Here is a 25329-nt window from a genome sequence, read left to right on the forward strand (position 1 = left end):
AAAAATATAGTTGTCATGCATACATTTTGGCTGCCGCCACGACTGACAGTAAAATATGGAGAGCCTGGCATCTTTCTCCATGTTATTGTTGTTCTTATGTCTAGAAAGTTCTTGAACGTCATTTAGCTTTGTGGCATGCCCTCCCAATTCCTACTTGCTGATTATGATTGACTACACCTGATAACTTCTCTGTGCCCATATACATCTAATATATAAAGTCTCTGAAGCAGAGCATCGTTTTGCTGATATATAAATCCACACATTAGACGTATTGAGCGGCTGCTGGCGAGTACAGAGTGAAACGTGAGTTACGACATTGAGAGACGAATCAGAGCCGGATTCTGCTTCCAGTCCAGCCGTGTTTGCACTTTCACCAACAGCTAATGCATGTAAAATATTTATTACTTCTTTGTACAAAATCCAATAAAAAATATTTTAACCAAGGCCCTGGCCCTGACCTGCTCCCTGTAGAGTGAATGAATCAGTCAACCGCTGGCTTAGAGCCCGCAGGACTGAAGCCAAACCATAACCATAATAATCACATTATTAATATGTAAACAAAGATTCTCACCATAATAATCACATTATTAACATGTAAACTAAGATTCTCACCATAATGATCACATTATTAACATGTAAACTAAGATTCTCACCATAATGATCACATTATTAACATGTAAACTAAGATTCTCACCATAATGATCACATTATTAACATGTAAACTAAGATTCTCACCATAATGATCACATTATTAACATGTAAACTAAAATTCTCACCATAATGATAACATTATTAACATGTGAACAAAGATTCTCACCATAATAATCACATTATTAACATGTAAACAAAGATTCTCACCATAATAATCACATTATTAACATATAAACAAAGATTCTCACCATAATAATCACATTATTAACATGTGAACAAAGATTATCACCATAATAATCACATTATTAACATGTAAACAAAGATTATCACCATAATAATCACATTATTAACATGTAAACAAAGATTCTCACCATAATAATCACATTATTAACATGTAAACTAAGATTCTCACCATAATGATCACATTATTAACATGTAAACAAAGATTCTCACCATAATGATCACATTATTAACATGTAAACTAAGATTCTCACCATAATAATCACATTATTAACATGTAAACAAAGATTCTCACCATAATGATCACATTATTAACATGTAAACAAAGATTCTCACCATAATAATCACATTATTAACATGTAAACAAAGATTCTCACCATAATAATCACATTATTAACATGTAAACAAAGATTCTCACCATAATAATCACATTATTAACATGTAAACAAAGATCACATTATTAACATGTAAACAAAGATTCTCACCATAAAAAATCACATTATTAACATGTAAACAACGATTCTCACCATAATAATCACAGTAACTCAGTTGGCAAGAAGGTGGAGGAAGGGTCAAATCGGGTTTCTCCTGACTGGTATAACCAACATGGTGTGCATTGTTTAAATGTGTGATTACTGAGATAACATTGCTGTATTGTGTGTGTTGTAGATTTATTGCCGTGCAAAATGAGGTGAGCTGGGCAGTGATGACCTGGTGTAAGATTCCCAAAAAGCAGCTTTTGCAGCTGCACATCCAACACACATCAATCCACCATTTATAACCACGGGTAAGAAGACACACACATAATTATTTTAATTCATATAAGAAAATATATTACACAAAGAAAATTTGAGTAAAAATTGAACATTTACATTTTCGGCATTTAGCAGACGCTTTTATCCAAAGCGACTTACATTACAGTTATAGTTTACAGTCTGAGCAATTGAGGGTTAAGGGCCTTGCTCAAGAGCCCAACAGCAGCAACCTGGCAGTGTTGGGGCTTGAACCAGCGACCTTCTGATTACTAGTCCAGTACCTTAAGCACTAGGCCACAGCTTGCCCACAATTTAATACTTAAGAAACAATAACCTCCATATAGCCAGTTTATCCCATAACATTCAAGTCTTTACAGAAACGCTATACTATGATCTAATAAGTAATTTTACATTTCTGAGAATTATTACAAAGACTTTGGGACTCCACTGTATGACAGTGAGAGCCATTATGTATTGATGAGCCAAAACATTAGAACCATCCAATTAATATGCTTTCAAAACAGCTCTGACTTTGACTGGTCTGTAGCTATACACAATACACAATGGGATTTGATGCACTGAGTGTTGTGACACATTTAACTCATCACCAGTTTTAAAATGATTTGCAACTGGAGTCACAGACACCCTTATGTTAGTCCGTACAGAGCCTTCATGTCTTCTGGCATCATTGAGTCTTGGCCACCCAACAACCTGGCAGCGGTTCATGGATTGTCTCTCCATGGGTTGCTGTCAGAAGAAAAAGAAAGAAGAAGGCTTTTATTTGTCACATATACATATATAGGTGTACAGTACAATGAACTTCGCATAGCCCAGCTTGTTTTGAAAGCTGGGGTCAATGCTACTTATTTAAAGTCCTACTTATTTAAAGTATCCTCCAGGCCACCCAAGAAGGATGGGCCCTCTCAAGGTTTCTTCCTGTAATTTTCAGGGAGTTTTTGCTTGCCACAGTCGCCCTCGGCTTGCTCAACAGGGGTTTTTGTATCTGTTGGTCCTGGATTTTGTAAAGTTGCTTTGAGACAATGACTGTTGTAAAAGCGCTATATAAATAAAGTTGACTTGACTTGAATGCGCAGGGTCAGCCATTGTATGGCACCCCTGGAGCAGAGAGGGTTAAGAGCCTTGCTCAAGGGCCCAACAGTGGCTGCATGGCAGAGCTGGGATTTGAACTCTCAACCTTTCAGTTGATAGCCCAAAGCTCTAGCCACTAGTCCCTGAAACCAGTGGGTACTAACCATGGGTATATCTGTTGGGTCCCTGAGCAAGGCCCTTAACCCTCAATTGCTCATTGTGTTCCGCTCACTGTGTAAGTCGCTTTGGATAAAAGCGTCTGCTAAATGCTGAAAATGTAAATGTAAATGTAATGCCTGTGAGCGCTTCTTCAACTCAGTCAATTGGTGATAAGAATTTGACTCTTATCAAAATCACTAAGGTCTTTATACTTGATAATATCTAAACTCAACACAGGAATTACAAGTAACTACCATTAGCCCAGCATTTAACAGTTCCTTAACAATCACAAGCAGCGTTTTTCCAAAATAGCATTACCATGGACATTTTTGGGGATGGTCCCAATGTTTTGGCGTATCCGTGTATCTAAATTGAGAAAACCTGGAGGTGGTGAAATTCCATAGAATAAGGGCTCAGAAAAACATCTGCAGATGTCTTTATTCTCAGCTCTCAGCAAGTAATTACTATATATTTATCAACATTTACTTAGATTTACAAGAAGTAAAAAAGAGGAAAGTGACCCCTTACATGTGTTTTTTAGGTAATGACCAGACACAGAACCAACCCTGGAGATGCCGAAGAGAAGAGACATTCTTGCCATCGTGTTGATCGTGTTACCATGGACTCTGCTCATCACTGTGTGGCACCAGAATGCTATCGCCCCCCTGCTCGCCATTCGAAAGGGTAACTTTACTCCATCTGTGTTAACGGACTATATTTAGTCAGATATTTCCACTGCATAGTACAAATAAATCTTGTCCAAAATGTAATGATACATTTTCTGAAGAGCAGTAGATCGCAGTCAGGCCAGTTTAGCACCTGTTTTTTTACACAGTGCAGTGTAGCGCTATCTGCCACTACTCTGTAGTTCTACAATTACTGACTGTAGTCCATCTGTTTCTCTGCAGGCTTTGTTAGCCCCCTTTCATGCTGTCCTTCAATGGTCAGGTGATAGTGTGTGTTTTGCTGGTATGAGTGGATCAGACACAGCAATGCTGCTGGAGTTTTTAAATACCTCACTGTCACTGCTGGACTGAGAATACTCCACCAACCAAAATATATATCTAGAAGATGACCAACTCAAACAGCAGCAACAGATGAGCGATCGTCTCTGACTTTACATTTACAAGGTGGACCAACTAGGTAGGAGTGTCTAATACAGTGGACAGTGAGTGGACACAGTATTTAAAAACTCCATCAGCGCTGCTGTGTCTTATCCACTTATACCAGCACAACACACACTAACACACCACCACCATGTCAGTGTCACTGCAGTGCTGAGAATGATCCACCACCTAACTAATACCTGCTCTGTGGTGGTCCTGTGGGGGTCCTGACCATTGAATAACAGCATGAAAAGGGGGCTAACAAAGCATTAGAGAAACAGATGGACTTTAGTCAGTAATTGTAGAACTACAAAGTGCTCCTATATGGTAAGTGAAGCCGATTAAATGTACAGTGAGTGTAGAAACAAGGAGGTGGTTTTAATGTTATGGTTGATCGGTATATATATATATACCTATATACTCTATATTTATACTTTATATATGTAAAGCTATTTTAATTTATTAAAACATGCTTTTTAAATTTATAATTACAATTGTTGTAAACTACAGTGTAATGAATAGCACGCAGCACATTATGGATGCACATTACGGTGGCTACTCATTTAAAGTAAATCCAGCTTTGTGCTGTAACATATTCTGTTTGCTTTTGCTGCACGGAATGTAGTGTTTCTACCCCAGTAATGCGGGCACCTGTCAAAAGTTTGGTTGTAAGTCGAACAGGACATGTTCACTGGCAGCTGACGAGTGTAGCACTGCAACCATAGACACCTGATGAATTTTAACTGTGTGTGGAAATCCAGCACTGTTGCTTCAATGCTCCTGTAAATACTATCAATTGGAGGAAAGCAAAGGATGATGCATATTCATCTAATGCAGTGGTCCCCAACCACCGGGCGGTCCACGGGTCATTTATCGCTGGGCCGCACAGAAAGAATAAATAATTAGAGATCACTACATTAGCAATGAAAACACTGCTTCCATTTCCAACACACAGGTGTTTATCATCTCATATCACCCCCAGGTGGAAGCAGCGTCACATTGCAGAGAAAAAAGCTAATTTGTGAGTAGTATAGTTATTCTATTTTAAATTCTCCCACCCCCGCTGGTCCGTGAAGTTATATCTTATATGAAACTAGTCCGTGGTGCAAAAAAGGTTGGGGAGCGCTGATCTAATAAATGGATTTATTATTATTTAACTTATTATAACTTATAATAAATACTCAGTCTGTTTAAGGCTAGGTTAACTTGGCATGTTCATTTATTTATATAGAATAGGCTAAATGTTTTAGGTTTTGTAAATAGCATGCAGGTAATTAACAGAAAATATGCAGATATCCTTAATACTTTTGGATTAATTTGTTGGATGGACATTTCATATCACCCACCTTGCCTTGCCACAAGCTGCCAAACTTCATTTTTATTTTGTTTTTTTAATATACAGAAAAAGTAACATTAAAAGACCTTATTTTTGTTTACACATCTTTATAATATATAGAACATAGTGCTAAAAATCTTCATTGTAGAATTTAACGTCAACACAATATCGTACAGAATTTAGCCCAACTGGCACCATGTTGTACAGTGTGGCATGTATTAATCATATCAGACAATAGCACTGCTGGTTTAACACCACTTACATCCAGATTAGGTGTGAAGGCTCAGTTTTTCTTTTCTTTTATGTGCTTCAGCAGTAATCAGCTCAACAAGCCTGGTTCAGATCAGCTCCACTTAGCTTCAGTTCTTTTCTGTTACAGGTCTTAAACGAGTTAATCATGATTTAATTTAAATTAAAGTATATTGATATAGTAAATATTTAGAATACACCTGCTAGGCACTTAGGTGGTGCTTGGTATTATACAAGCCCACCTCTCTAACCTGGGTCTCAGCGGTACCAGTGTCTTGGTTGGGCACTCTGCGAACACAGTTGTACATGTCAGATGAAAGAAAGGCTGAATGGGTATTTACCCAGATGCTGCAACAGGTTGAGGTGTCTGCAGAAGAAGTGAAGGAGTAGTTTATTCTAGTGTGTTCCTCTATAAGACCCGTACGGCTTGTTGTAGGAATGCGCTGTTGGCTTGTGAACAGGAGAGCTTAATGACATGTGCTAGTCTGCAGTCCTGCGGAATTGCTCTACATTTAAAGTATATTGTAACGTCCCCACCTGCTTAGTTAGCTGCTTAGTCTGGTAGGAGAGGAGGTGCAGGAGGACTGGAAGTGTAGTTCTTTTTGAATTTTAAAGCATTCCCCGCACCTCATCAAATCATACTGTTTTGTTTAGGTTTCCATGGGTGGCGTAAAAGTGTCTCAAATTTGTTGTTGAGTTCCCCTGTTTTGGCTTTTGGATTGTGGCTCATCGGTGGATTGAGTAGCTGGCACCCAATCACTTTTTTGTTTCTTTTTTTCATGTGTTTGTGTTGCCTAGTGATTATGTTGCATAGATTATAATGTTCTCACCTGTGTAATACGGCCTTTTTTTTATTTGCATTTCCCCCCAGTCTAGTCATATCTGATACCCAATTGCATTATGCTTTCTCTCTACTGATGTTGAACCCTACTCTGACTGAGGAGAGCCGTGACTAACATACGATACATATGCAGTAGCTGACTGAACATCTACCAGGTGGCATGGCTGAGATTCAAACCGAGGAGTTTGAGATGTCAGTTCTGGTTTGCTGGCATGTTTTGCGCCACCTGAGTGCCCATCTTTTCTTTTCTCATTCTTTGAATTGTGGTCTTTATGTTTTTTTTTTTTTTGAGGTTTATTATTTAGTTTATTATTTTATTACAGTTTTTATTTCTTTTTCTTTGTGTGGCTTTTCAGCCCTGCATTTGGGTTCATCGTTTGATATCTACTCAAGTGCTTGGTTACACCTGCAGCTTCTGTCACGAGTCGCTCGCCATCTAATGCCACTTGGGTTCAACTGTAGACTTAGAACAACCCTTCAAATGACTTGATCTTGTGACCCACACTAATTCAAATATACAGGGAAAGATTTTTTGTATTTGTGGCTGGTTTCCATTTTATATAAGCATAGCACAGTACAGGTAGCCAGGGTAGTGGTAACAAATGCAAGTGTTGTGGTGGCATGAGAAAAAAAGAGAAAATAAAATAATGTCTTCTACATTTTATATGCATAAATAATTCTAGATCCAGCTATTTAAAATGTGGATAAGTGTGTAGAGATGCTTTACTGTCACTGAAAGTACACTAGTAGAGGGTGTTACCCTCTGACAGTCCCTACTCTCGCCCTTTCTAGCTTGTCACCATCTAGTTAAAGAGATCTTTATCATACCAGAGAGGCTAATGGTCCAGCGCCACCGCCTGTCAGGTACTCCTCTTGGGCTCTTGGCATGTCAAACAAATACAGAACAGCACTGGGGCGTGCTAATGCCTGATTTCTCTTTCTCTGCTCCTCGTAGATGATGGAACAGGTGACAGCAGACGCGATTCAGTAAACCAGGCCAGCGACTCTAAAGAGTTCTGCTCCTCTGATAAGGACATAGTGGAGGTGGTGCGCACCGAGTATGTCTACACGCGGCCGCCGCCATGGTCCGACTCTCTTCCCACCATCCACGTCATTACTCCCACCTACAGCCGGCCAGTGCAGAAAGCTGAGCTCACTCGCCTTGCTAACACGTTCTTGCACGTTCCCAACCTTCACTGGATCCTGGTGGAAGACTCGCAGAGGAGGACGCCGCTGGTCACACGCCTGCTGAGGGAGACGGGTCTCAACTACACGCACCTGAACGTAGAGACTCCACGCAACTATAAGCTGCGGGGCGACACGCGAGACCCCAGGATCCCACGAGGAACCATGCAGAGGAACCTGGCTCTACGGTGGCTCAGGGAGACCTTTAGCCCCAACAGCACTCAGCCAGGCATTGTCTACTTTGCAGATGATGATAACACTTACAGCCTGGAGCTGTTTGAAGAGGTACGTGGAAATTACAACCTATGATTAGATTTTTGACAAGTCGTTTTTTAAAATTTCAGCTTCTGTCTGCTTCCTTCTAGCCATTTTTTGTGGCTAAAATATAATTAATCTGCGCTAATCTTGATGAAGCGATGCAAAGTTGTTGTTTTTTTTTATTATTTTAAATTATTATGAAAACTGCTTGTTGGCAGCTTCTGATACAATTTTTTAAATACAGGGCTACAATAGAAACGTCCTGACAAAAAAAGTCTTTAAAGTCTTAAAGTCTTTCATTTCCAAATACAATTTCACACCCTTTGTAGAGGCTCAGATGTTTGTGTTAAGCTTAACGTGACTTATTGTACTGAAACAAGCGAGGAATTGAATTAGTGAAGAAGGTTTTGGTGTTTCTATGTCATTCTTTTAATACATTAAGTCACGTTAAGCTTCTTTTTTTTTTTTTAAATAAGCATTTTTGACTCTCTCTCAAAAAAAGCTGATTCTTTCTCAGCACCCCGAGCTGTAACACAAGTTTAAAAGTGAAACAGGAGAAAAATCAAGCTAAACACAGATACTTGTTGAGCTTTCAGAGTGAACTTGATAGTTATTCCACACAAATGCAGATTCGTCTCATATGCGCACTTTGATGACATCCTACTGCGCCACTCAAGCCAAGCGCTGAACAAAGCGACTGTTCATTGTTAATTTGAAATTAAATAAACACGCTGAGTTTAAGGTAAACATTGAGTTTAAGGGTTTCAAAGATTTTGAGTTCAGGGGACCTCGTTCTAAATAGCACGGTGGCTCGGTGGGTAGCACTGTCACCTCACAGCAAGAAGGTCCTGGGTTCGATCCCCAGGCGGGACCGTCAGGGTCCTTTATGTGTGGAGTTTGCATGTTCTCCCCATGTCTGTGTGGGTTTCCTCCGGTAGCTCTGGTTTCCTCCCACAGTCCAAAAACATGCGGTCAGGTTAATTGGAGACACTGAATTGCCCTATAGGTGAATGGATGTGTGTATGTCTGTGTGTGTATGTGAGACTGCCCTGAAATGGACTGGCGCCATGTCCAAGGTGTTACTGTGTGCCTTGTGCCCATTGAAAAACTGGGATAGGCTTCAGCACCCCCCCACGACCCTGAGTGGATAAGCGGTTAAGAAAGTGAGTTTTAAATAGTTTGTTATTATTACAGATATTGTCATAAAGTGAAATATTTATGACCGAGTAAATCAGTTTACTAAGATTCATGTGTTAATCCAAAACATGCAATATTAAAAATTGGATAAAGATGAAATTTCAGAGAAGCCCATATTTTATGGCTACTAATTTAAGTTAAACATAGTAATGTGAGAAAAAATAATCTGCTCTCACTGTTACATTCAATTAAATTAATTTAGAAAACAACAGAATTGGAGAAGACTTGGCAACCACTTCTAACAAAACAGTTGCATTGATTTACACCGGGTTTTGGGAGGCAAATGTTTTAGTAAAAACAAACCAGATATATTATCGGCTGCATTTTCAATATCTATACTCTTTTATAGATTTGTCAGTAATAATTGTATGATGCTATAATAATATGATGCTCCTCAGTGGTCAGGAAATTTAACTCAATTTTTCAGAGAAAGTGATTGTTTCCTAAGTTGAAACAATAAATTTTACTGAATGTCCCAGTTCTGTAGTTTTGTGGACATTTGGAACCATCTTAATATTTCAAAAAGTCTTAGATTAAATAGCACTTTATTGTCGAGGAATAAGACCTTAAAAGATAAAAGTTCTCTACCTGAGCAGATTCTAGATGATCTACAGATGAAGGATTTTGTATTGTTTGTAGACAGAGCTACACAGAATGGCTTGTAGTGCAGTATTGATGCCACTGTCATTACCTTTGTATTGGGATCAACTATACCGCTCTGAGCCAGACAGCTAGCATCACTTCAGAAACACTCGATGCCTTTTTGAGTCTCGGCTCGTCTCACTTACAGATCATTAAGAGCTTTGAAGACTGTGGCCTAGTTTATCTTCTGGCATTAAATGCCTATTTATCATTTTATATACTGCTGAAGGCCTGTAGCTAATAAGAGACAGGAGCTACGTGATCCTGTGTGGATGCTAGGAACAACAGCAAGTACTGACAGATGCATAATATTATCATGAGGGATCTTCAAAAAGTTTCTGCACTTTTAAATTTTGGTCGGAAATGGTGAGGGTGAAAGCTTATAGTTCGGATCTAGCGCCACCTTTTTGGACACTCAAAGAAGCTTTAAGAGGAAGAAGATTTTCATGTGATGTTGATGTGAAAGCAGCGGTGCATCAGTGGCTATGCGCTCAACCAAAAACATTGCTTGCTGATGGCATTAAAAAGTTGGTACGACACTGGAAAAAATGCATCAGAAGGTGACCATGTAGAAAAGTGATGTAATTTGTTTTTGAAATTCTTAATAAATGGAGTTTAAAAGTGCGGAAACTTTTTGAAGAACCCACAAAGTTGAACCAGTTCATCTGGACACAAGTTTGTAGAGAAACGTTTCGTCACTCATCCAAGTGACTTCTTCAGTTTGAGCTGGTGGTGAATACCCCAACCTTATATGCAGTTGATTTGTATAACGATCGATCACCGTTCATTGCATACCAATGAAACCGGTGATCAGGTTCATATGAAATTCACAATGACCATTAATTACAATGGCCTTGTGTGCCTTTCACATATGATTGGGGTATAGCTCCTATCACGGCGTTGTAAGATGGTGAGAGATATACTCTCAGGGATGGTCATTCCCTCTTCACAAAGATGGCCTCTTTGACTCCCCGTTCAAACCAGCGTTCCTTCTTGTCAAGGATCCGCACATTGTTATTATTAAATGAGTGGCCGCTGGCTTGCAGGTGACTGTAAACCGCAGAGTCAGGGTGAACCATGGCCATTGTAATTAATGGTCATTGTGATTTGCATATGGACCTGATCGCCAGTTTCATTGTCATGTAATCGGTGGTGATCGGTCGTTATGCAAATCAACTGCATATAAGATTGGGGTATTCACCACTGGCTCAAACTGAAGAAGTCACTTGGATGAGTGACGAAACGTTTCGCTCAAGAGTTTTTGAAGAACCCTCGTACTAATATTTACATATATAAAGATGAACACCTGTTTGGTCAAAGATTCCTGCAACAAAGTCCTTTGATATAACTGTGTAAAAATTACTGCTTCTTATCATTCATTTACTCATGGATTTATCGTATTGACCACATCATTTTGGTCAATGTTGTGGTGGGTACGGCACAACAATACCCTCTGAATAGGTTGCCAATCCTTAGCAAGGCAAAACATTCACCCGTTCACTTACTTTCTGACACACAGAGGCTATTTAAAGCTATCACATTTAACATTAACATTTTCGGGCCCAACAGAGGTAGAGATGGGGCTTGAACCAGCATTACTAGTCCAGTACTAGTCCAGTACCTTAACTACTAGGCTACAGATGCATTTCAGAGAAAGGGCAAGGATCAACCCAGGTTTTTAGGCCCCATGTTTCTGTGCAACACCTTCTCTACTAGCTGCATCACACCCCATGCTCATTATTAAAATAGCACTTTTACTGTGTAGCAATAAATTGTTGTTAAAATCCATAATTACTTTATTTACCCATTTATAGTCAGCAAGCAATAAACTTGATCCAGGTTGCTGTGGGTTTGAAGTCTAGAAACACTGTGCTCAAAGTGAGAATACACTCTGGATATGAGAACCAGTCCATCTCAAGAGTAATACCAGCTATATTATATTTTATTTATTGGTATGAATCCATAATAAAAGAACAACATATGCCCAAAAGAATATGGACATCCAAGCATTCACCGCAGCAGTAATGCAACAGGGATAGGTGGTCTGAGGTCATTTATTTTTAATAAAAGCTGTCAATCTGCAGTGACAGGAGGCAGAGAGACCACTGGTGACATGAAGTAGACAAAACATACACTTACACACACACACACACACACACACACACACAATAAGGGCAGTTGAGGTTCCAGTTGGCCTGGCTGCATGTCTTGGGACTTCACAAAATTATTCATGTGTCTCTTCAGACAAATTACAAAAACTTATTCTCTCTCAGCTCTCAAACTGAGCAGAAAGCAAGAACAGCTCAGACTGGAAAAGTACCCGCTGCATGGTAAACTGGGCACTTGTATGGAATCACAAGTAATTATACACCGATCAGCCATAACATTAAAACCACCTCCTTGTTTCTACACTGTCCATTTTATCAGCTCTACTTACCATATAGGAGCGCTTTGTAGTTCTACAATTACTGACTGTTGTCCATCTGTTTCTCTACATACTTTTTTAACCCGCTTTCACCCTGTTCTTCAATGGTCAGGACTCTCCCCGGACCACTACAGAGTAAGTATTATTTGGGTGGTGGATCATTCTCAGCACTGCAGTGACACTGACATGGTGGTGGTGTGTTAGTGTGTGTTGTGCTGGTATGAGTGGATCAGACACATGGACAACAATGATGGAGTTTTTAAACACCTCACTGTCACTGCTGGACTGAGAAAAGTCTACCAACCAAAAATATATCCAGCCAGGAGCGCCCCGTGGGCAGCGTCGTGTGACCACTAATGAAGGTCTAGAAGATGACCAGCTCAAACAGCAGCAATAGATGAGCGATCGTCTCTGACTTTACATCTACAAGGTGGACCTACTGTTAGTGTATTAGGCGTGTCTAATAGAGTGGACAGTGAGTGGACACGGTATTTAAAAACTCCAGCAGCGCTGCTGTGTCTGATCCACTCATACCAGCACAACACACACTAACACACCACCACCATGTCAGTGTCACTGCAGTGCTGAGAATGATCCACCACCTAAATAATACCTACTCTGTGGGGGTCCTTACCATTGAAGAACAGGGTGAAAGCAGGTTAAAAAAGTATGCAGAGAAACAGATGGACTACAGTCGGTAATTGTAGAACTACAAAGTGCTTCTATATGGTAAGTGGAGCTGATAAAATGGACAGTGAGTGTAGAAACAAGGAGGTGGTTTTAATGTTATGGCTGATCTGGTCCAGATGTTACTTAGATTATGGTGAGAAGATTTTTAAGACATGATGACAGGACCTTTAGTGACAAAGACTACTTAACTGTTAGTGTATCAGTAGAGAGGTGCATGGGTATAAAACACCAAGAGAACAATCCAGGCCTAGAAGGTATTAGTGCAAATCAATACAAAGTGAGTTTGACCAATTATTTGATCCATATAAGGGAATATTAAATCCTGATGCAGTGGTTTCATCCAGATTAACTCAGGACAGAGTTGGCACTAAATGGTTTGATGATTATATAATAGTCTCTGTATTGTGATTGTAGCTTTTGGCTCATTTGGTGTTTTGAAAATAGAATAAAAAGCAATTCATTGTGTATAGCGTACTTACACACGTTTCACTCCCGCAGAAAGTAACAGCTACTTTAGTTACTTAATTAACTAGTTATAAATCTCACTCATCGTGATTCCTACCACCAAAGTCAAGCACCTTAAAGTTTCTAAAGAGCCGCTCAGGTGGCGCAGCGGTAGAACACACACTAGCACACCAGAGCCGGGATCTCGAATACATTGTATCGAATCTCAGCTCTGCCATCTGTCTGGGCTGAGCGGCCACATGAACAACGATTGCCCTGTTGTTCATATAGGGGTGGGGTATTAAGCCGGATAGGGACTCCTTGTAACTGATGCACTACGACATCTGCTGGCTGATTGATGGCACCTGCACAGAGGTGGGGAAAGAGTGTGGACCAGGGTGTGTCTCTCCGTACACAAGGCCGATTCGCATATATGCACTCTAGTGTGGGTGACAAAATGCATACGGCTGCTGCCCACGTGTCGGAGGGGGCATGGGTTAGTTTCGTTCTCCTCAAATCAGAGCGGAAGTCGGCATTAGTGGAGAGGAAGCGTGACGCGATCGGGCAATTGGATGCGCTAAAAAGTCGGGAGAAAAAGAGAAAATGCATAAATACAAAAATTTGTCTAAACAAACAGTCCACAACAACCTGGAGCAAAAAAAGCTAAGTAAAAATGTTTAAATATATCACTTTTGAAAGAGTTACATGGCTAAGTTTAGGCTCTAAAACTCCACCGAACTACAGCGAGAGCCATTATCTTCAAATTAAGGAAACTTGGAACTGTGGTGAACAGAACTACAGATAAATGGGCAGTTGTAGCCTAGCAGTTAAGGTACTGGACTAGTAATTAAAATGTCACTGATTCAAGCCCCACCACTGCCAGGTTGGGCCCTTAACCCTCAATTGCTCAGATTGTATACTGTCACAGTACTGTAAGTCACGTTGGATAAAGGCGTCTGCTAAATGCTGAAAATGTAAATATATTAATGTTGGACTGGATGGAACAACCCCACCTATATTTCTGTTACAAGCACAAGCTTCTTTTTGATTATTACCATAGTAATAATAGTGAAGTGAAGTATCTGAGTGCACGGCAGCTGCTTATCTTTTTTATTTTTTTCAGAAAAGCTTTTTATGCACTCCTGACTGCGAGTACCAAAACATGGCATTGCCCTCAGTGCCCTTTTTTACCATTCATTATCTACATTCCTTTCATGATGTGCACTACTCCTGTTGGGTAGCAAACAGAAACCCTGCATGGAGAAACACTGCCATCGGTGAAAGAATAAAGAGTACAGCTCTCTAACTCATTCTGATTTCATCATCACACCCACTCATATCTGATCTCACCTCTCTGTGTGTACGTTCTGTTTGTCTTATTTAAAAGTAGAGAACACGGAGCCTGGCAGGAGGATCCTGCAGAGAAAAGAGTTCTGAAAGGATTTAATTCCACAGATGTTTTAAAACCTTTAGAGCTTTTTAAGTGGTTCAGAACCTCTGCAGTGAAGAGTTCTGGAACCTGGAAGTGTTAAAGTGCTTCAGGACCTCAAAGAGATTTCCAAATGTTCTGTCACCTTTTAAACTTCCAAAACACTTTGATGTTATAAAGAGTTTTAGAAACCTTAAAGACACCATGGAGTTTATAAAGTGATGTTTGTGTTTTAAACTGTTCTGGAACTTTTTGGAAGAAATAGGGTTCCATAACCGCTTAAGGTTTAAAAGAGCGTTTGAATTTTTGTCCCAGAACACTTTAAGGTATAAACGAGCTCTAGAATAGATTGAGATTTTAATTAAGCTCTGAAACTGTTTAGATGTTTATGGAGTTCAGCCTTTCAGGAAGAAAATATGTTAGAAAACATCTTGAGGTTCAGCAAAGCTCAGAAGCATTTACATAGAGGTTTTAAAAATATATGAGAAATTTTATGTTTAGGGTTTTGGAAGTTTTGGAGCCTTTTTGTTCTATTTTATTTATGCATTTTCTCCCAATTCAGCCTAGTCAATCTGTTCCACTACTGATTGCAGTCAAGGTGAGCCTCCTCTGACCAGCACACAGCCGTTAGCGAAACCCTTTTTCACTTATGCACTCTGCACAGGTGCCTCTATCTGCTAATCAGGGTCCTTACACACCCACATAGTCCGGCCATCCCGCCCTAGCAGAAACATGTCTGCTGCAGGTACTGCATATTATGCCCACTAGATGGCGCCTAGATGGCAACGCCGAGTTTCAAACAGAGGGATTCAGAATCTCGGTGCTGGTGTGCTAGCGGAATATCCTGTTGCACCACCTTTTAAGGTTAAAAACAGTGTTTCCCAACCTTTTTTGCACCACGGACCCGTTTCATATATAATATATATAATTTCACGGACCGGCGGGGACAATGTAAAACGAGCTTTTTTTACTGCAACGACACGCTGCTCCCACCTAGGGGTGACAATAAGACAATAATACCCGAAATAGAGTCAGTGCAAACTGCTTTTCTAGCTATCTATTATTATTTATTCTTTCTGTGCGGCCTGGTAATAAATAGCCCACAGACCGGTACAGGTCCGCGGCCCGGTGGTTGGGGACCACTGGTTTGAAAGACTTCAGAAACATGTTAAGGTTTTTAAAAATTCCAATGAGCATTTGAATTTTTGCTAAAACATTTTAAGGTAAAAAAAAACCTTTAGAATTTTTAGATTTTATGGACTTTTCCAGGAGTTCCAGGAGGCTTTAGGGTAAGCCAATTAAATAAAGACAAAATTGTAAGCCAATTAAATAAAGACCAGAAGAGTCAAATTTTTAGGGTATTGGAAGTTTTGTTAATAACACCAATAAGGTTTCTAAGGTTTAAAAGACTTAAAAACATGTTAAGTTCCAATGAGCATTTAAATTTTTGTCCTAGAACATTTCAAGGTTTAAAAACATCCAGAATCTTTACTGATTTTATGGACTGTTGGAACTTGTTGAGATTTTAAAGGAGTTCTAAGAGGCTGTATTGAAAAAGAAGTATTACAACCTCTTAAGGTTAAAAGAACAACTGAAATTTTAAGGAAATTAATTAAAGAGCAAGCGCCCAGGTGGTGCAGCGGGATATTCCGAGATTCTGAACGCCTCGGTTTGAAACTCGCCGTCGCCACCGGTCAGCTGGGCGCCATCTCGCGGGCATAACTCGCAGTGCCTGCACCACAGTGCAGCACCCTAATTGGCTACCATGTCTGCTAGGGCGGGATGGCCGGACTATGTGGGTGAGGTCTTCTAATGCTGTGCAAAGACCCTGATTAGCAGATATAGCCTGTGCAGAGTGCATGGGTGGGAAAAAAAGGGTCCGCTAAGGACTGCGCACGGGTCGGAGGAGGCTTGAGCAGGAAATATCCCCCAGCAGTGGAAGAAGCTGGAGAAAAATGGGAGAAAATGCAGAAATAAATAGAAAAAAATAAAATAAATAAATAAATAGACCAAAAGAGTTTTCTTTTTAGAGCATTTTGTTTTCGTAGTTTTGGACCACTCAGAATTTTAAAGATAATGAGGTTTTAAAGAGTTCCAGAACCATTAAGGGATTTAAAGAGTTAAAGTGTTTTGGTTGATGTTAAAAGAATCAATGTTAAAAAAAAAGGTTAAAAGGTTTTACAATTAATTTAGGATTTATAGACTTTTATCAGAACTGAACTTCTAATGAGATGCAGCTAAAAAAAATAATAATAAATAAACTAAATAAATAGGACAGTCAGTTCAGTAGAGACGAATTTGGCCTGTCAGCTGGTACGGTCTGCAGAAATGTAAAAAGCCCTGAAGCGTTTAACATCCTCTGCACTTTCTAGGTCATAAACACTAAAAATGTCTAGTTTAGCACCCACATTTAAACATTCCTCTCTTTCTGTAGATGCGCTCCACCAGGAAGGTGTCCGTCTGGCCCGTAGCGTTCGTCGGAGGTCTGCGCTACGAGTCTCCGAAGGTCAACGCCGCCGGCAAAGTGTACGGATGGAAAACGGTGTTTGACCCCCATCGACCTTTCGCTATCGACATGGCGGGTTTCGCCATCAACCTACGGCTTATCCTGTTCAAGCCACAAGCTTACTTTAAACTGCGGGGGGTGAAGGGGGGCTACCAGGAGAGCAGCCTACTCCGTGAACTCGTCACGCTCAATGACCTTGAACCGAAAGCTGCTAATTGCACTAAGGTAAGAAACAAAGACAGTGTGTGTATGTGTTTGTAAACAAGTGTATATTGCTTAATACAGTATCTCAACCTAATTACAGGAGTACATTTGGAGGGCATTTTTCTGGTCAGGGTCACAGTGGATCTGGTTTTACCAGTATACACTGGGCCCAGGTCAGGATTACCTTAGACAGGATATCTATTCATTGCAAGGCTTTAGGTCCCTATCTCAGACTTAATGTCTGAGTAGACTGAGAAAGCCGATAAGTGGGCTAGACCTCTGCGCCAGTCGAGTGTTTGTAATATTATTTATTATACATAATTAATTTCATACACCCGTATGAAATAAAACTTAATAATTAGAAGAGGTGTCCTTAATTTCTTGGGCATAATCTTTTTGTTTGTAATTGTACAAATGACTTTATGAGTGTGGTGTGAATCTGTTGTGGTTATATATAATATATACAGATTAGGCATAACATTATGACCACCTTTCTAACTGACTGGTCTGCGGCTATGCAGCCCCATACGCAACAAACTGTGATGCACTGTGTATTCTGACACCTTTCTATCAGAACCAGCATTAACTTCTTCAGCAATTTGAGCTACAGTAGCTCGTCTGTTGGATCGGACCACACGGACCAGCCTTTGCTCCCCACGTGCATCAATGAGCCTTAGCCGCCCATGACCCTGTCACTGGTTTACTACTATGCCCTCCTTGGACCACTTTTGATAGAAAATGACCACTGCAGACCGGGAACACCACACAAGAGCTGCAGTTTTGGAGATGCTCTGACCCAGTCGTCTGGCATCACAATTTGGCCCTTGTCAAACTCACTCAAATCCATCATTTTTTCAGCTTCTAACACATTAACTTTGAGGATAAAATGTTCACTTGCTGCCTAACATATCCCACCCACTAACAGGTGCCGTGATGAAGAGATAATCAGTGTTATTCACGTCACCTGTCAGTGGTCATAATGTTATGCCTGGTTGGTGTATACATATAGATATATAATATATAGATATATAAACATGGTTACTGCTTGGCATTAATGCTACAGTTTAAGATATATGATGCTTATATTTAGTAGGTCTAGGACGGTTGTAGCCTAGTGGGTAGAGCTTTAGACTATCAGTCTAAAGGTTAAGAGTTCTAATCTTAGCTTTGCCATGCAGCCACTGTTGGGCCACTGTCTCTGCTCCAGGGGTGTCGTACAATGGCTGACCCTGCACTGCTGACCCTGCACTCAGAACCCAGCTTTCAAATGAGCTGGGATATGCAGAAAAAGAATTGTGTTGTACTGTACACATGTATCTGTATATATGACAAATAAAGGCGTTCTTCTATTCTAATATCTCTTTATTTAAAATCCAAATGCAGCAGTTTTCTCACCAGAAAAGTCAGCTCATATCCACATATACATTATTCATCACAGACCAGGAGCAGGAGCAGGAAAGGGTTGCAGTGTTGTTCCGAAAACGTGGGTACAAGCCGGGGGAAGAAACACAAACCTTTATAAATAATCTGTATGAAGAAGCATCTCCAGTCGAGCAGCTTCATAAACCTCTGCAGTAAAAAAACAAATGTTTCACAGGAAGCGTGCTGGTGCATATCTCACAACTTATTAGCAGACACAAAGGTGCGTGTATACATGATTATTCCTATATCACAGACTGAATCATCGTGTAATAAAGATCAAGCATGTGAAAAACTGCAGGTAGATTTAATTACAGTGTTTTATTCTCCTGAATAAAGAGTGGTGTGAAAAAAGTCTGTCCCAATGTCATGTTCTGCTGTTGCATTTGTTACAATGAATGATTTCATTCATTCTGGCACTTTTTAATGCAGTTTCCCCCCAATTATTCTCAGTCTGGTCATATCCAATTCCCATATCACATTTTGCTTCCGCTAATGCTGCAGACCCTTACTCCAGACCGAGGAGAGCCGTGACTATCACACACCCCCTCTGATACATGTGAGGTAGCCGACTGCTTCTTATTACCTGCAGGAGTCGGGTTGATATGGAGATCCGTATCGCACACTGATCTCCGTTATCCCCCGTCCTTGTGCAAGCACCATTGAACAGCCAGTAGAGGTCATAATTGCAGCAGTTATGAGGAATCCCCTCTGGCAATCCCATTCTTCGGATGAGCCAATCATTGACCATATAAGCGCCTGGCAAAATGATCCAGCACCTACTTGGTTTTTTGAAAACTTCACTCATCTCACACTTTAAAATGTCAAGCAGTCAAGCAGTCAGTTTAAAGTTTCTACGGGAACATCATGCCACAATCTAAAGAAAATTCCAGAGTTAAATATTAGATTAAACAGGGTTACTGTGACAAATGGGCATACACACACGCAGATATGCTTCACACTATGTTTAATAATAACAACAAAAGACAAGACACAATAACACACAACCTATGCTAACTACTAAGCTAAATGCTAAACACATGAAACATGAACTAGACAACATAAGACGACAGTATTACTAAATCAGAATTATAACTACACACATGAAGCAAAATGCTAAACAAGAATCATGAACAGGATTACATGATAACCAAACTACTTATGACTATCCACAAAACCATTAATCACAAAATAGCCTCTGCTGAATGACCCACAGCTTCTCCCTTAAATGCCATGGGCATATCACCTCAGACGAGGTGCAGCTGTGGATAATTAGCAGTAGACCAATTCCAAGATTAAAGATTTAGGACTTCACCAAACCACAATAAGAGCAATTGTTTCCAAATGTAAAAACATAGTAATAAATAAAAACACTAATGAATCTGTAGCTAGTCAGGCAGTTTTCTTTCCCCCGGGGCTCAGCAATCACTTAAAGAATATATATTTATCTATTGTTTTGTATATCATATCTACCTGCAATATGACACACACACTTTGATACTTTCTGTTTTTTATATACTGGCAGATTCTTGTGTGGCACACAAGGACGGAGAAACCTGTCCTGGTGAATGAAGGCAAGAAAGGCTTTACAGATCCAAATGTGGAGATCTAATCTTCTCTTCAACACTGGTAAATAAGGAACACAAACACACCTGATCCTACTCTGTTTTTACTATTAGAATAGATGTGAATGGTAAATGTTTTAGACTTTTTAGAGCTTCACTTCTTCAGATTAAACATGTTTTTTATTGTGTTTACTACCATCGGTTTACTGTAACAGAAACAGATCTTAAAAGCAATAGATACACACACTTTGAAGTGCTGGGTTTGGAAATGTGATATTGCACCTTAGTTGGTCGCCATATTACCTTAATTCCTAACATTGATGTGTTACTTTAGACTCGAAACTATAATTATGTTTTTATGTGAGATGAATTGGAGACACTAAATTGTCCATGACTGTATTCGATATAACTTTGTGAACTGATGAATCTTGTGTAATGAGTAACTACCGTTCCTGTCATGAATGTAACCAAAGTGTAAAACATGAAGTTAAAATCCTAATAAACAAACAAACAAACAAGAATGACGCTCAAATATCCAACCAGAGTTGTTCCCAAAAGCAAACGAAATATCAAATGAATCAGGTACAAAATCTGAATAAAATTAGAACAAGTTTTGTGTCACAGGCTGGTGAGAACACAAGAAGCTGTCACGCCACCCATGGATAAAACGTGAGAACATAATGAGCTGCAAAACCAAAACGCTGTGTTTCATTTAGACAAAAAAAATGCCTGGGTGTTAAATACCTTGGCTGGGTTGTAATCCTGCACACATGCACTCACGATTTATGCACAATCCCTGAGTGATTAAGCGAAGTTGCTTAAGCCTAAAGATTTGTTTAACTCCAAATAAACAGTTTAAATTAATGCAGGAACTTAAGCTGCATTGTGCTGCAACTTAAGCTGCATCCTCTCTCTGTGTAAATCCAATCATTTAAATGATAGATTTTTCTAAATGAAGTTCTACTGCATCATCTGCAGGTCATCATGGTGTAATTGTACTTTCTAGTGACTGTTTTATTGCGCAAATGCTACAGTCAAAGCCAGTTGACAAACAAAATAACACTAAACTCTCTCTGTGTAAATCCAATCATTTAAATGATAGATTTTTCTAAATGAAGTTCTACTGCATCATCTGCAGGTCATCATGGTGTAATTGTTTGTACTTTCTAGTGACTGTTTTATTGCGCAAATGCTACAGTCAAAGCCAGTTGACAAACAAAATAACACTAAACTTTTAATGCAGATTCACAAGAACATTTCACGATGGAAACATGGCAACCACATTGCACTATGGCTATAATGTAAATTTCAAAGCTCTAAAATACTCACCAACCAGATTCTGCATATTTAGCCTTATTTCAATGTTTGTAATAAATCTGCAGTCTAGTGCTAATTTCCATACAGTTCAGTTTCTGTTTCCTGTAAGTGACTTTTCTGTAGTCCTTATCTTAATTTCTCAGCAGGCTTCTTTGTCAAAATAATAACAAATCTGGAGGATTATTTTTTGTTATTTATTTATTTACATTATTATTTATTATTTATTTTTAATATCATTATAATTATTATATAATAATTAGAATAAATATTTAAAATAATTAGTTAAGCCGCTCAGGTGGCACAGCGGTAAAATACGCTAGCACACCAGAGCTGGGATTTCGAATACATTTTATCGAATCTCAGCTCTGCCATTTGGCTGGGCTGAGCGGATATATGAACAACGTTTGGCTGTTGTTCATCCAGGAGGGAGCCGGATAGGGATCTCATAACTGATGCAATTACAACCTTTGCTGGCTGATTGATGGCGTCTGCATAGAGTAGAGGAATAATGCTGATCAGGGTGTGGCTCTCCTTGCACAGGGCTGGTCTGCATATGAACTCGCCTCGTGCAGGTGAAAAGATGCAGTCAGCTACTGCTCACGTATCGGAGGGGGCGTGTGTCAGTTCGCTCTCCACAATCGGGGCGGGGGTCAGCACCAGTACAGAGGAAGCGTAACGCAATTGGGTAAAAATTGAACGTGCTAAAAAACGGGAGAAAAAGAGAGAAAATGCATAAAAAATAAATAATAATTAATTAATTTCCATAAAGGTGATCCATAAAGTCTTATTTATTTTTGCTGTTCGAATTTTTGTTCACTATTGTACGTCTCAAAGCTAATAGAAAGCTAACAGAATGGCTACCTACTGTAACAAAGGTGTGAGCTACTGTAGCAACCAGATACTGCATACCACCCATAAAAAGTTAACAAATAATACAATTATAAATAATAAAACCAAAGCAAACTAAATCAGAAACACCAATTAATTACCATTAAAAACACTAATTTCCATATAAATTACCATAAAATATAATATATAAATTACTGTAACAAATAAAGATTAACTGTTGTACTAGCTGACATGGCTTTGTTTCAAAAACAAGAGATATTCATGCGAAAACACTAACAAAGTGGCACAAAATATCAACCTAATCAATCAGTCAAATCAATAAAAAATAAGCAAGTGTAACAGATCAGATTACAAGCCCAGCATAAACTGCTATTAAATACCTGCATTAAGTAACTAATGTATAATAGTATAGCTTTAAGTTTAAAGCTTTCGACTTTTAATCTGAAAGTTAATTGTAACTGTAAGTTCTGTTATTGTAAACAATTTTAAATGCTAGCATGTCGTCTGGAGATATCAAATAGGCTAATGCTAACTCACATAGAATACATGCAGCTGTTCAAACTTCACTAGCCCTGAATTTGAATGTGTTCTTTTGTGTTGTTCTGTATGTCTTATGTTTATGTATGGGACAGTGGTAGCCTAGTGGGTAGAGCTTTAGGCTATCAACTGAAGGGTTCAGAGTTTGAATCCCAGCTCTGCCATGAAACCACTGTTGGGCCCTTGAGCAAGGCCCTTAACCCTCTCTGTTCCAGGGGTGCCGTACAATGGCAGATTCTGCGGTCTTCCAAACAAGCCGGGATATGCGAAGAAAGAATTTCGTTGTACTTTACACATATATACTGTATGTATACATGACAAATAAAGACATTCTATTCTGGTTTTTTGTGTTGCAGGCACTTGTCTACATCAAGATCCTACAGGAACAAGGACGTAGCACTGCAGAACGCAACATTCAGACGTCTCGTTCCTGTAAACTAAAGCTAAACACACTGTACTAAAATTGTACCTTTTAAAGCACAGCTTGAATAAACAAGGCAATATTTCTCACTATTTTGTAACAAAAGACATCAGAAGCAGATGATTGTCTCAAAAGACTGAAAGGGACTGAAACAGTGGAACATCTGTGAGATCCTCAATCATCTGCTTACAGGAAAGAGCACAGAACAAAAACAGAAATTAAATACACATTGAGGTGATGGTTACCGACTCTTCCCAGCATGCAGTGGTGTCAGGAGTTTATTAAGTGAAAGGAAAATAAAGAAAGTCAAGTAAAAGCGGACTGGAGTAACGGCTGGAGGATGGACAGAAGTATCCATTGACGTCTAAATCTGGTAGAACTTTAAATGAATCATTTCACTTGATGAACACTTCAGAGATGCTCTCATCCATAGAAGGGAATGTCTTCTTTTTTACTTAATACATAATGTCTGATTTTCATTTAATGTTATTTGGTCGGTTGCTAGATCAGAACTGCTGAATTCTACACTTATTTTATATATTGTTGTTTTGACTAAAAGACACTGAATGGCCAAAAGTATGTGGACACCTGTCCTAATTATTAAGTTCACTCATTGCTTAGAGGTGTATTAAATCAGGTTTTAACTTTGTGGCAACAGTCTGGGGAAGGTCTTTTCTGTGCCAGCCTGACTGTCACCCATGACAAATATGGTGTAGAGCAGCGCTTCCCAACTTTTTTGCACCTCATTTAAGATATATTTTGGCGGACCAGCGGGGGCGGGAGAATTTAAAATAGAAGTACTATAGAATGGAAATTCGGTGGAAAACTGGGAATTTTGAGCTTTTTTCGCTGCAGTTAGACGCTGCTCACACCTAGTTGTGATTAGAGACACTAACATCCCAAGAGTATTAAAAATGTTAAGTCTCGTATAGTGATTTCTAATTATTTATTCTTTCTATGTGGCCCGGCCACGGCCCGGTGGTTGGGGACCTCTGGTGTAGAGGAACTCCAGTGACCTGCACAGAGCACTGACCTCAACACCACTGAACATCTTTGCTTAAATTGGTACACTGATTGTGATCCTGGCCTTCTTGTTCAACATCAGTGCCAGACCTCACAACTGTCTGTTGGACTAAGTGCACACAAATTCCAACAGACACTCTTCAAGATTTTGTAGCTCCATATTAATGCTCATGATTTTGGAATAAAGATGTCCGTTAAGCTCACGGTCAGGTGTCTAAATACTTCTGGCCATATAGTGTACATGCACTAAATGTTCTCTTCTCACCATTCTGCACTGTTACGTACTCACTGGATTATAGCTAAAAGGAAACATTATGGTTGTAAAAAAAAATCATGTGGACATTTTAGGCAGGGAGGGACACAGTTATTCAAATGTAATAGTCAAATTCATTTTAGAATTTGTATATTTAAACAGATATTCACATAAGTCACATGGACAGGTAAAGGCAAATGTTTACAAACACTTGTAAGGTATTTCACGTCCTTAAATTTAAATGAACTGGGTTTTACTGTGACCGGATGATTGAAGCATGCATTTTGCCCAGAAATAACAACAACAACAACAACAAAATCTAAAGCTGCATAGTTTTGGAGGTAGCAAGTCAAACTGGTGCACTGCAGAATTCTTGAAATAGCAGAATCTAAAACACACAAATCAATCAGGTTTACCTGTACTGGTTTTTAAGCCGCTCAGTTAGGGCAGCGGTAAAACAGACTAGCACACCAGAGCTGCCATTTTCAACTCATCGGTTCGAAACTCAGCTCTGCCATCTGACTTGGCTGGGCGGCTAT

The 25329-nt window shown here is 39.4% G+C and overlaps 1 protein-coding gene across 2 annotated transcripts in view; it reads left to right on the forward strand.

Annotated features, from left to right (window-relative positions):
- Positions 1 to 23997, forward strand: part of b3gat1a (beta-1,3-glucuronyltransferase 1 (glucuronosyltransferase P) a) — a 110936-nt gene extending 86939 nt beyond the window's left edge. The window contains exons 3-9 of one of the 2 annotated variants that reach the window (XM_063004431.1): positions 1561 to 1678; positions 3436 to 3578; positions 7219 to 7290; positions 7382 to 7896; positions 17131 to 17427; positions 20351 to 20454; positions 23450 to 23997. In XM_063004431.1, the coding sequence (XP_062860501.1) occupies positions 3467 to 3578; positions 7219 to 7290; positions 7382 to 7896; positions 17131 to 17427; positions 20351 to 20437 (1083 nt within the window). In that variant the 5' untranslated portion in view covers positions 1561 to 1678; positions 3436 to 3466 and the 3' untranslated portion in view covers positions 20438 to 20454; positions 23450 to 23997. The remainder of the gene's footprint in view (positions 1 to 1560; positions 1679 to 3435; positions 3579 to 7218; positions 7291 to 7381; positions 7897 to 17130; positions 17428 to 20350; positions 20455 to 23449) is intronic. The other variant, XM_063004432.1, reaches the window with a different exon arrangement.
- Positions 23998 to 25329: the final 1332 nt, after the last annotated feature.

The sequence above is a fragment of the Trichomycterus rosablanca genome, chromosome 11, assembly GCF_030014385.1.
Source record: "Trichomycterus rosablanca isolate fTriRos1 chromosome 11, fTriRos1.hap1, whole genome shotgun sequence".
NCBI classification, from domain to species: domain Eukaryota; kingdom Metazoa; phylum Chordata; class Actinopteri; order Siluriformes; family Trichomycteridae; genus Trichomycterus; species Trichomycterus rosablanca.